This window comes from Pan troglodytes, chromosome 5 (assembly GCF_028858775.2).
Source record: "Pan troglodytes isolate AG18354 chromosome 5, NHGRI_mPanTro3-v2.0_pri, whole genome shotgun sequence".
In the NCBI taxonomy this organism is placed as follows: domain Eukaryota; kingdom Metazoa; phylum Chordata; class Mammalia; order Primates; family Hominidae; genus Pan; species Pan troglodytes.
The window spans coordinates 154,233,992-154,246,891 of record NC_072403.2 but is presented as its reverse complement, the minus strand read 5'-3'; the positions used below and the strand labels follow the sequence as shown (position 1 = coordinate 154,246,891).

General features: G+C 32.5%; 1 protein-coding gene across 11 annotated transcripts in view; it reads right to left on the bottom strand.

The window, feature by feature from the left end:
- ADGRG6 (adhesion G protein-coupled receptor G6) overlaps positions 1–12,900 on the bottom strand; it is a 147,937-nt gene that overhangs the window by 55,064 nt on the left and 79,973 nt on the right. For 8 of the 11 annotated variants that reach the window (XR_001718782.4, XM_016956398.4, XM_009452115.5 and 5 more), the window contains exons 5-9: positions 12,427–12,495; positions 10,605–10,688; positions 4,085–4,170; positions 1,444–1,496; positions 488–550 (exon numbers count right to left, since the gene is read on the bottom strand). Coding sequence is in view for 10 of the 11 variants with exons in the window: in XM_016956398.4 (XP_016811887.1) it covers positions 488–550; positions 1,444–1,496; positions 4,085–4,170; positions 10,605–10,688; positions 12,427–12,495 (355 nt within the window). In the remaining variant the exon portion in view is untranslated. The remainder of the gene's footprint in view (positions 1–487; positions 551–1,443; positions 1,497–4,084; positions 4,171–10,604; positions 10,689–12,426; positions 12,496–12,900) is intronic. The other 3 variants (XM_009452114.5, XM_001172181.6, XM_518772.5) reach the window with 1 other exon arrangement.

The following is a 12,900-nucleotide window of genomic DNA, read 5'->3' as shown; positions in this document are numbered from 1 at the left end:
TGGACATATCCATTAAATTACCTGCATGATTAAGGCATGATCCTGATATAAATATTAAAAGGGAGACTTCAGAAAATTAACTAATAGCTTTAAATGCTGAAAACATTTAGGCATCTATTATCCATATTATTAGATGTTATCATATATAAACACTTTATTTAAAGCTATTTTCTTTGAAGGTACCTTTGCAATTTCAAGTAAGAGGCAATGGGTTATGATAAATAAACTGGAAATACTAAAAATAATAATCCATCCATTTTAAATGCCCTATTTCTCAATTATTTTTCATTGGATATACATTACTACCCAGTCTGTTATATTACAGTTTTAACTACAAGAAAAAAGTAGTGTACAGTAGTGCTAAAGAAATAACTGTGCTATGTGATTAAGTTTTTCTTTCCTATCTAATTGTTTTCATTTCTCTACCAGATAAAGTAGTGAGCAAGGGAAAGAATGTTATACTCTTTACAATACTTTGTCCTGTTACCTTGGCTCATCCTCAAGGCTTCTCTTGACTTTAATCTTGTCCTCTCCAGCACTCAGGTGAAAACTAAAAACACAAATACATATATTCATTAATCCACCTCACCAACTACATCATCAACAATAAAATTTGGGGACCTGAAATAAAGAGACAGAATGGGAATTCTAAGCCAATATTTTTAAATGTGTGTCCTGAGGTTCTAGCTTCTTTCAGAAAGCTAGGCAACTGTGTGCTTTTGCTCTGTTTTGAAGATTCACAATTCATATTATTACACTAAAGAAATTGAGACGTTCTGATAAAAAAAATCTGCTTCAGTTTGTACAATAACGTACTTCCTGAACTTATATGACAATTTGACACCTTTTCTGTGTTATTAAATCTCTTATCTTCACAGAATATATGTTTAGGGGTCATAACATACACTTTAGAAAACTAGTTCAGGTATAGAACTATGAAAACAAGGTACACAGGAGGATATATGGACAATACAAATTGCTGAAGATTAGTGGAGGATTTAAATATAAATACAGTGAAGGATAATTTTGAAAAGTTAGGTTGCAATCAGACTGTCGATGTACGAAATTAGATCTGGAAAAAAAAGTGGTCTTGAAATGGGTACACACAACCAGGGGGAGCTCTAGGTGATCCACCAGGGTGTGAGAAGAAACTAACAACTTCTATTTATATTTAATTATCCTATTTTAATTTTTGAGACATTATAACATGATTTAAAACAAATACAAATTAACTGTAATGCATGATCAAAACAGTTTAAAACCATCGCTGCAGCATGGAGGTTTTTTGTGCAATGAACTAATACACAGTTGTTTCAGAAAGATTATGTATATAGTAGCTATGTGTGTGTATTTGTATGTATATTTTGGTATAATCAGAGAGACAAATAGTAGCATTAAATTAGACACTACTTTTAATTTATCAAATAATTTATTCTGTCTTACCTGATATTAACAACATAAACCGTGTAGTTCCAATTTTGGAAGGTTGAATTGAGCTGGAAAACACAATGGAAAAGGCTAAGTTTTGCTAATACCTTTAAAAAATATCTAATTCAAGTTTCTACCTAAAACATAAGTTGCTACTGAGATAAGACCCTGGGAAAATCCTGAAGAGTTGGAGGAGTGAACAGTTAATGGATCATTGTAACAGTTAATGGATCACTGTATACCAAGAATTTGATAAATGTTATTCCTTTCAATCCTCACAACAAATGAAATAGGTATTATCCCCACATACCCCATAGTCTTATATATAAAGAAACTGAGCTTTCACAGATAAGAAATGGTTTGCCCAAGATCACCCAAGTAAGCCATAGCAGATGCCAGATTGGAACCCAAGTCTGTCTGTTTGGAAAACTATCATTTCCTCTCTAGCCCTCATATTAAAGAAGATTTGCAATAAATATCTTCTCTATTCTTCATTTAACAACACTAAGATACACTAAACATTTTTCTAGTAATTACCATCTCACAATATTAGTAATAAGAAAAATTATAAATTAACAATATAAATTAAAAAATAAAATAAGTTCAATACTATTGGAACTATGTATTTATTATGTGGTTATTTAGCAGTCTTTATGGTCTCAGCATAAGAGCTTTTAATGAAGCAATGGATTCCTCCAATATAAAGAAGCTTCTATGATGCAGTTTCCCATACAACTGCAAAACGAGATTCCCTCACTGACATGAGAGCCTCCTATTTACATATCATCTCCGAAGAGTGATTTAGGCCTTGTTTCATACACACATTTAGCCTCTCTTTTAAGCATTTCTAAAACTGAATGTAAGTTTTAGGGAATCCTGGCAAAAAAAGTGTTAAATTATTTTAAAATTGTAAATAGTAATAATTTGAAACAGGTACACTATCTATATTTTCTCTATTATCAAGTATCTGCTTTGGTATCTTGCGTTTTAAACAAAAATGTCTAGTAAAGTTTAGCTGCAGATGAGAATAAAGCTATGTTGAAAACCATGCATGAAGTAAATATAAATGTAAGCTTATACCTTATCTAGCACAAACTTTCTAGTGAATGCTAAATTTATACTAATAACATTACCCATTATTTGCACAAATAAGCTAACAGTAGCTTATTTGAGAATGAAAATACAGAATTTTATCTTCTGAAATCACTCTGACTTTAAACAAAAAGAACAACTCTGGAAAGACAATGGGATACACAGAAAGAATATACTCTTTCTGCAGCCTGCTCTCTCCATTGAGAGGTTAAACATCTCCTAGTATTTGAATGAGTTACTAATCTCAATGTGGCATTCCCAAAAATCAAACGTAGTATTTTTCTTTTATTTCAGTAGAGGATTTCACCTTTCTCACCAACTTTGTAACAGAGTTAATTACCTACTATTGTTACCTATGGTCAACTTTTTTTTTAAAGAGTACTGCCTTTAAAATGAAGACTGTTTTCTATCAGTTATTTTTCAAATATATATAGATGTCTGTGTGTGTGTGTGTGTGTGTGTGTGTGTAGCTACCACTTCCTCTCAATGCGTAAACTTTCTTTTGCTACCAAAGACATGTTTATCAAACACTAAATATATATGAAAACCCATTTTTCTTATTTCAGAATGTATAGTGACTCAATTAAAAAAAATTGTTTGAACTGTAACAGCATTATATATAAAAAGAAGTACAAAGTCTCACAGTATGCTGTAGGTAGGAAATGAAATAATAGAAAAAATAGAAACCTATGGAAAATAAAATCGTTGAGATTGTTATTGTGAAGAAGAAAATGAAAAAATCCATGTGTTGTATTTGTAAGAAAAAGAAGAAAATAAAATGTTAAATTTTTTAAATTGAAAACTACAAAATGTTTACCAATAGGATACTGGTTAAATAAATTACAGCCTAACTGTCCATCAACAGAAGATCTGCTAAATAAATGACTGAACAGCCACATAATGAAATATTATGCATTGTTTCTTCAAAACAAAAAAAAACATGTAGTTCTCTAATGTTGCAAATCTGGCAACAATAAAAATAAGTACGGTATAGAACGGTATGTAAAGTATACTACTTTTCCTGTAAAAAAGAAAGAAAATAAGAATCTATAGTTTGATTTTCTTTCATGTGCACAAAGAAATCTGGAAAAAAGCGGAGAAAACTAATAGTGATTTCCTATTTGCTGTTGGTTATTGGGTTGGTTCCATGCAGATGAGCAGCAAGGATGGGTGGAAGACTTTCATAATGCGTCTTTTCATACTTGCTGGTTTTGATCAAACATTCAAACAATTTTTAAAATAATCTATTTAAAAATATAGCAGAAAATACATGGATCTAATATGAAATACAGATACCTGTTGCCACCAAAATCTATTTCCATTTGTGTGATACTTTTCTTATTTAAGACATTGATAGTCTATTAGGCTCAGTTCTTATCCTTTATTCAAATGTACTTCTCTTCCTATGCATAAGGACAACACCTCACTTACATATCTACTCATATATTTCTAATGAATACCATCTGTGTTTCAGTATGATCTGTGGATTCAGTTAACTAGTCTTTTCCAGATTCCCAGAAGTTAAAGAATTTTTTTAAAAAAGAAAAGTTACAAGCTCACTTACCCATTCTGCCACCTTGCTCTGTACTTTTACCTCAGGGTGACGAAGGATGTTCTGAATCACTACGGATATTCTATAGATAATTCCATCTGCCCATTGGAAATAGGATTAGTCCATTAATTATATGTTTATAGTTATATAATTATCAAACAATTTAAAGTTATGATCATGTAAGTCTTACATAATCATATAGTTTTATTCATAATCACATAATTTACAATATAAGTTAAAAGAAACACCTTCTACATAGGCAAAAAAAATTCTGAAATATTTTGATGTTAAGCTTATTGACCTTCCAACTTCTTAGAAATAGTTATCAATTAGCTTACTCTTATTACTTGCATATGTTTCTTCATATTTTTAATTCTATAGATTTCTTATATCTACTGTCTGTAATGTGTTAACTGTTTTCATGTACAATTTGACTTCTTATAACAGGCATTATGCTTTCTGTGCATTATAAAGAATGATAAAGAGTTTGGGATGTGAAAACTTGAATGAGATCATGTGGAGGAATTAACTTGAAAAAGCAGAACAGGCATACACATACTTACTGCCCTAATTCCTCTCCTTTTCCTCTCTTTCCCCTGCTTAATAAAATACTTCTATTAAACTACTAGGCTGCATTTCACCAGACTTTTCATCAAAATTTCTTAAATATGCTCATGTATACCAAAGTAGAGGAAAAAAAAAGAAACAATATTTGCAGGTAGAATTTTCATTGGACTAAATCACTTGAAAAAGAAAACAAAAAGAAAACCTTATTGTAAAGAAGATTCTGCTTTTTGGGTGGGGGGAAATCTTTAAAGTAAACTGATTTTTTAAAATAAAAATCAAACTCACCAGCAAGGGTTTGCTAAATAGCTGTAAATGGGTGCTTTAGTCAAAGTAGCTAGTAAGAAAAATATCCTTTTAAATTATGGTAGGATATAGAGAGAAGAAAATTTTCTGAGTCTCCTTTGTTGATCATCTTTCTTCATGCTTATGTTTAGGTAAGTCTTAAGTAAAATAGGCACACAAAATATAGAAATACATAATTATAGCAATGTTGAAGAAAACAGTAAAAATTGTGGGGAGGCAGTAGAAAAAAAAATGTAAAAGTTTGCCTCTGGGAATTTCCAAATCCACCAAAATGCAAATTCCAGTACCACTACCAAAGGAATGTCTTTCCAGTAAGAATCAGAGTCTTGTGCTAAACAATATAAATTGCTGCCCCTGGATGTAGTAATATAAATATATAAAACTGGCACAAATCCAAGCCCAGGTGAGTTTAATTTATGCAGACTATTTCAACTTCTAAAATTCTTCAGGTATTTTAATGATCTTGACTTTTATATTCCTTTAAAAATGTTCTGAATGAAAAATATTTGGAGGAACATATAAGACAAATAATAATTCATAAAAAGATAACTTTTACACTGTGGATCTCATCATATAAAATCACAGATGTTCTGAATGATTGGGAGGAAATTCAAAATTGCAAGGGTCAAAGAGTTATTTCAGGATCCTGATAATATTCTGTGACTATACAGAAGGTTCCCTACTTACAGTTCAAGATCATTCAACTTTACGATGGTGGGAAAACAACAGGCATTCGGTAGAAACTGTACTTCTAGTACCAATATGACCATTTCACTTTTCACTTTAAGTTCAGCATTCAATAAAGTACATGAGATATTCAACACTTCATTGTAAAATAGACTCTGTGTTAGATGATTTTGCCTAGCTGTAGGGTAAGGTTAAGTGTTCTGAACGTGTTTAAGGTGGGTTCAGCAAGCTATGATGTTCAGCAAGTTGGGTGTATTAAATGTATTTTTGACTTTTGATATTTTCCAGTATTTTCAACTTAACAATGGGTTTATAGGAATGCAAACCCTACCGTAAGTGGAGGAGCATCTGTATTATCAATGCTAGCAGAGTATCTGAAAAGCCACCACTAGATGGAAACCTAAAGCACGCTTTTGTTATAACAGTAGTATTTGTTCCCTCTAAGGAAAATATTGCAAAATTCTAAAAATCATTGACATTTCTGAATTTTTAAGAAAGCATCCAAATATTTAAGATGTTTTCTTTAAACATTGCTTCCTGCCCCAGTCCACTTGTTATACTTATTTAAAATTTTGGAATAGTGCAGTCAACAAGTAACCATGAGAAAAGTCCAAGAGTGAACTGTCAAAGCAACATTAAAAAAATATGCCCACTGAAGGGCTGATGAGAAGGGTTTTGGACTACAGCAAAATAATTGGCTTCAACATTGCCACTGGAGGAAATGCATAATTAAGACACACTTATGCAGGATTTTCCATGTTACCATAGCAGTAAAGTTGTCCTCTCTTACAAATGTTAACAACACTCACGGTGTTTTAAAAGCTATTCACAAATCTTCATGTGTTCCAGAGACTTCAAAATATGTATGTACTATCCTAATAATGACATCTAGGCCCAAAGAATTTATTATAGACATTAATTGGGGAAAAATGATTTAAGAATATATCCATTTTCCATTTAGATACTTCTTTCAGCATGTAGAACTTCAAGCAGAAATCACTGTCTGCCATTACCAATGTATCAAAACAACATTATTTTTTGTAGGTCTCTCTCCAATTAATCTTTCCCTTTTTTATCTTCTTACACTTTTTTCAGAGTTTCTTGGAGAATACAAAAATGACACTGCTCTATCTATGCTATTTCAAGGACGTAAAATACAGGTTTGAAATGATAGGCCTATTTGAAAAAATAGACGTTAAAATATAAACCAAATGCTAATCTAGACACCTGGTTATTTCTTTGAACTAGTGATGAGGCAATTCTATTATGACAGTGGCATTTACAATATGACTGGCATCCTGCAGCTCCTACATACACAATTTCTTTAAGACATATGGCATAAAAAGCTAGAGTAATGGATCCATTCAAATGATCTTAGAAGGAATTCGTTATTTAAGCAGCCAAACGTATGTGAGAAACTGGAAGCAGTGTTACAATCTGTACTTACTTGTAAACTAGGTTTTTAGAACAATAATAGAGACTAATGGAGTTAATTCCTTACTTGGGTTGCTTGTGACAACCTCACAAAAGCTTACTATTCAGTAGCTAGTGATGTTTGAAGCAGAGAAGATATGATTTGGAATGGAATAATAATTAGTCCAAGAGCTTTTCTTGGGAATGTAATGGAAAACATAAAAAAGATAATTATTTGTGGGAATCCCCAGATTACCCATATCCTGAAATATCTGTTTGTGAAAAGTAGCTTTAAAGACTTTCTTAGTGTACACAGCAGGTCCTCGAGTAACATCATTTCATTCAACAGAGCGTCATTACAAAGTTGATGAGGAGAAGAGTCAATGCCTGGCCAGGTCCCCTGTCTGCGTAGGGTCTGCATGTTCTCCCCTTGTCTGCATGGGGTTTCTCCAGGTCCTCCAGTGTCTTCCCACATCCCAAAGCTGTGTACCTTGGATTCACTGGCCTGTCTACATGGTCCCAGTGTGAGTGGGTGTGGGTGTGTGTGAGTGTGCCCTGCCATGGGATGGAGTCCTGGCCAGGGCTAGTTCCTGCCTGCTGCCCCGAGCTGCCCAGATGGCTCCAGCCACCCGCTACCCTGAACTGGATGGAATAAGCAGGTTGGAAAGTCAATGAATGAATGGCTACAAATTATTGTAAAACAAAAATTCATAAAGTATAAGATAATCATATAAATGCACGACAATAAGTGATACAGTATGAAAGCACTCGGCAAACCCCCATATTGGCGATTGTTTTGGAACTGCTTGGTGGCAGGAGATGCTCCTCACAATTTTCGTTGTGCAAACATTTGTTTCTTGATTTAACCCATCACCGCCACTAAGACTGCAGTCACTCACTGGCTCACCCAAAATTGGGCAATCAATTATCTTACTTGTTTTCACTAATGTTTCTTAAATGTATGTACAGCTCATATTAACTGCAATGTTTAATATTAGAAGTGTTTTGGTCTTTATTTGGAAGTTTGGTGATGTTTCTGTGACCAGAAATATGCCGTAGGAACTTAACTCTTGTTTATATCAATCAGCCTATGGTAAGATTGGTTTCATTACATGTTATTTTACTCAAAGTCAGAATTTCCAAGAACCTATCAATGACATTAATGAGGACTCAGTGTAATTTGAGGTATCAGATAAAAGTCCTATTGCAAACAACAAAAATAACTTCACACAGAAAAACAGAGACGTTTCACAAAAGCCAGGAAAACAAATTCTATTGATACACTATGATAAATATATCTGATTATCAAGCAAACTCAACCCCTCTCCACTCCCCACAATGCAATATTGTTATTGATTAATTCAGTAAAATTCTGATAGCCAAGAGTTAAAAGGACTGGACAAATTACATAATAGATTTGACAGTTGTGCCAATCTTTCTTACAGTAAATAAAATAGTATTCTCTAATATATCAGAATGTAAGCTTGAGAATCTTTACTCTCTGTTTCCCAAAGAATAAGAAATTGTTAATGTTATATCAATGATGATAATCCAGGACATGACATTAAATAGCATTTATTCATAAGGTGAAAAAGTAATTCTCTTTTCAATTATTTCAAATTTGATTACATCAAAGAAAAAAAATCTTAATATAGTCTGTCTCTAATACTTTGTTAGTCTTCCTTTTTAAAAAGATAATGAAGGCTTCAGGCTCTAAGATGTGAGAAGGCAATAGGATACAGGGAGAATTTTAAAACATTGTTTACATTATATTTATATTCACTTTTTACATCTGTGTTATAACAAGTAGGACTGGTTTCACTTTACAATTGTGAAATAGATTTTCCCAAGTAAACACAAATGTTTACATTAAAAAGTGAGTCAATTTAGGAAAAAAAATCATAGTAAATAGTATAGGTGGTTCAGAGACATGGTAAAAATAACAACTGTTAAGATGGTACACAAATTTGAGAACACAATTTTGAGAATATTTCTGTCATATAATGACCTGAATATTTTTAAACGCTGATGACATTTTGATTAAGAATTATCTGAATTAGATTTTTTTCATTAACGTGGTCAAGACAGACCATTTTAACTGATTCTAACATTTGCTTGCTTTGTTAAAACTCCAATGAAGGTTATGACGCAGAGAGAGATGGCCTAAACAAGGCTTTCTTCAAGAATGCCAGAAATGACATGATTGAGTGAATACAGCCCCACTCCACCAAGTCAAGGACTCTGAAGCACCGTATAAATGTTCTTGGGCAGTAGAGGATGTGTCAATCCTGGAGGGAGAATACCACAGAGGCTCTTTGTACGTTCATACAAAGAGTGAAATACTTAGTTAGAATTATAATATTCCCATCTACTGGCTAGAGTCCATGTGAAATATGCACTGGAAATTTCAGCTGCTGTTGCTTTCTTGGGGGTTGCTGGAATTTTTGCTCCATCATAAATCTCCTTGGTGTAACTACCAGAATAACCATAAACACTACCTGAATCGATGTCTTTATAACCCTACTGAAATTTATATCTATGTTTCATGTAAAATATTCCATAGTTCCAATTTAAATGTCCTACAGAGGAAATTGATGTAACCTCTGAAGCCAAGAAAAAATGAACTATGTGGGTTTCTTTTCTCAGGGTTTTGGGTCCCTGGTGATATATTACAGATGTCTTGGCCTCATAAGCTAAATGACTGGAGTTTAGAAAATTCCTTTGTTTCTAATGCTTCATATTTGAGAATATTACTGTATTCAAAGCAATGGTGTGGTCCCCTGATTGGAATTTCTCTTTTATTAGAAGAAACTGAAATTGCTCACTGTGAATTACTGAAAGGCCATGTATGTCGTTCATCTAGGAACAGGTTAAAGAATTCTACTCACCTGACTTTTCCTCTGTTTATTTCTTACCATACACTGCTGTATTTGCAAATTATAAATAATAGAAAAGTATATTTGGAGAAAAAAGCAAGAAGTATTTGAAGTGACTTTAACTGTTGTCATTCAAAAATTGATTTGTTTTAGTTGATATATAATCATATTCTATTATTCTTCGGCAAATAAAAACAGAAAGCAAAGTATTACTATGGAAATTGATTTAAATGTCACAAATATATGACCATAAATTTCACTTAAGTGAGAAATTAAATTATTAAAATTACTTAATTTTTTGAAATTTATAAAATCCTTTAAAACTTGTTTCCTGCAGCAAATAATCTGACAAAATACCATGGAAATATGTTTTTCTCTGATCTCTATTATGATGCACATTAATGCCTTCTAATTAAATGTCTTTCCCCTAAAACTTCCTTTGAAAAAAATTTTGGCTAAAAGCGCAAAAGAGGAGTACTGGAGATGTACTCATTCCACTCGTCATAAGAATGAGGAACTCAACAGAGTTAAGTGATCTTTATTAATTTTACTAACCTTGTAAACCTACAAATGTACCAACTGACTCCAGTAACAGAAACTTTGTTGGAATAATACATATTTCCATCCTTAGAATACAATTTTTTATGTTAGACATACTAAAAATATAAAAGGTAATGATTTCTTACCATTCCTTTGTTTATCGATTCTGTTAGTAACAGGCATGTTAGTGGTGACAGTGGGTGGTGTAGTACTAGGAGAGTTTACAGTAGCTGGTAATAAAGATGAGAAAGATGTAATTTTGCAAAGAGCACATGACAGTTAATTTGGATAAGCAATCTATAATTAATGCATTAAAATATATAGGGGAAGAATGGAAACCATTTTGAAATACAAAAGACTCCAAGGTTGTAATGTATAAGATGAAGCAATGCTTTCTATGGCACATTAAGAATCAGTACACATGGCCTTTGATGCTATAATACACAAGCGTCTGGAGCAAGCACATAGTGATGAGAGAAAGGACATTCTGATTCTAGATTCTAGACCTAGATCTCCATTAACAATCTGGCAATCACACAGTAAAACACTAAACCCTTCTAGAACTTGGTTTCCTGAGTCTGTCAAAAGAAAAAGTTATAGAAAGCAGCCTGTACAGATCTGCAGCTTGAAAGTTATCTAAACTAAGTTTGCCTAATACACTGAGACTAGAGAAATAAAATCGCAGAAGAAAAATGTACTTCTTCTTAAGATGAATGTAAAGAAAAAGACAAATGAAATGCATAGACTAAGTTAATCATTTAAAGATTCCAAAAAGTTTACTAAACATTGATGGATAAAAAGTATTTCACAGGGCAAGCTTTATAAGGGAGACATTTTCAAAGTATTATGTCAGATATCCCAGGTGAGAAGAATTTTAAAAATAAAAATAACTTTTTTTAAACTTCAGATCTTGAACTAAACAGAATTACAGATTTTTTTATTTCATATAACAATTTGAAAACCACATGGAGATCATGGAAAAAAAAAACTACTTGATGACTTAATTTTCATAGGGTATTGATTAATAATATCAAAGAAATAATGTCTCCAAAAGGAAAAAAAGATAATAATGAGTTACCCCACCCCACCTCCTGCCTGCCCTACTCTCACACTGGAACCACAGAAGAGAGCTTAGGTTTTTATTTCTTCAATCTCACTTCTAAGCCCTGTCACTTTTGTGCTATGATCTTCTTAATAAGAGATCCAACTTTTACAAAAGGCATGGCTGTGATTCTTAATGTGGTACATAGAACATGCTACTTCATTATAGAAGTATTTAATAGAATAAATAGATGAAAAGGGTCATGGATAATTAGGAAGAGCAATGATAAAATAAAGCAAAATATTTATATTATTATTTTAAAACTTGTATAACTTTAATTATGTATTATTTAGCATGCAGCTATTTAGTACATAACATGTAACTGAAATACTGACCACGATATAATAAGCATCATAATAATTAACACAGTTACATTAACATTAGTTCACTATAACCATTTTAATCTTAAAATTTAAGTTATCTTGTCATCATAAATTGCCTCATGGCCTTATCTTAAAGTTAACTGAATAGTCAAATTAATTTCCCTCTTTATTTTATAGACATGAATACTTCTTCAAAGTATTGTACCACTGTATTTATACTGGACTTTTTGCAAGTCCAGTATATTCTTGAGAAGACATGGGGGAAAAATGAAACCAATCCGTATTTAATAGGATATAAATTCATATTTTTAAAACTCAGAGCTTTGTGGAATTGTGGTTACCCATGGTGTGAATGCATTCTTTCTCCATGCCGTACGTACTGTGCACCCACACAACTAAAACACATGCAGAAATTCTTCTGTTTTGCTGTTTTCTGGCTTTCCAAGTGAAAATTCAGATACAAATCAAAACAATGACAACTACATTATCCAAAATTGCAAGTAGAAAGCAAAGAGATTCCAGAGCACGGTGTGGGCTCCCTACCTTGACAGAGGGTCCCCAGGTCTGCACAGCTGGCCAGTTCTGCTGCTGGGAGTGGGATCAGGTAGGAACCTTGATCAACACAAAAAGAATATGTAAGTTTGATTTATGATTTAGTGATATTATCCAGAAAAATCATACGGTTGATGTAATAGAAGCAGCCCTGGAAGAGTCCACCAGTAATTCTTTGATATCAAGAAAGTCTCTTAAGGCCACTGTGCCTTAATTTTCTCAAATGTAAAACCAAAGTATTGAAATTGTCCTCAAAATCTTTAACTCAACTTGTGAGTCATCACACATGAAAAGAAAAGCAGTGCCACTGCCCCTTAAAGTTTGTGCAAAAAGTTCAGGGCTTTTTTGTATAATAAATTTTAAGAGTTTAGGTGGGAATTCATACAAATAAAATAATACAAACATCAAGAATAAGTTTCAAAAGTGAAGTTAATATGAGTTACCCATAAAACGCAGTTTTGGTTC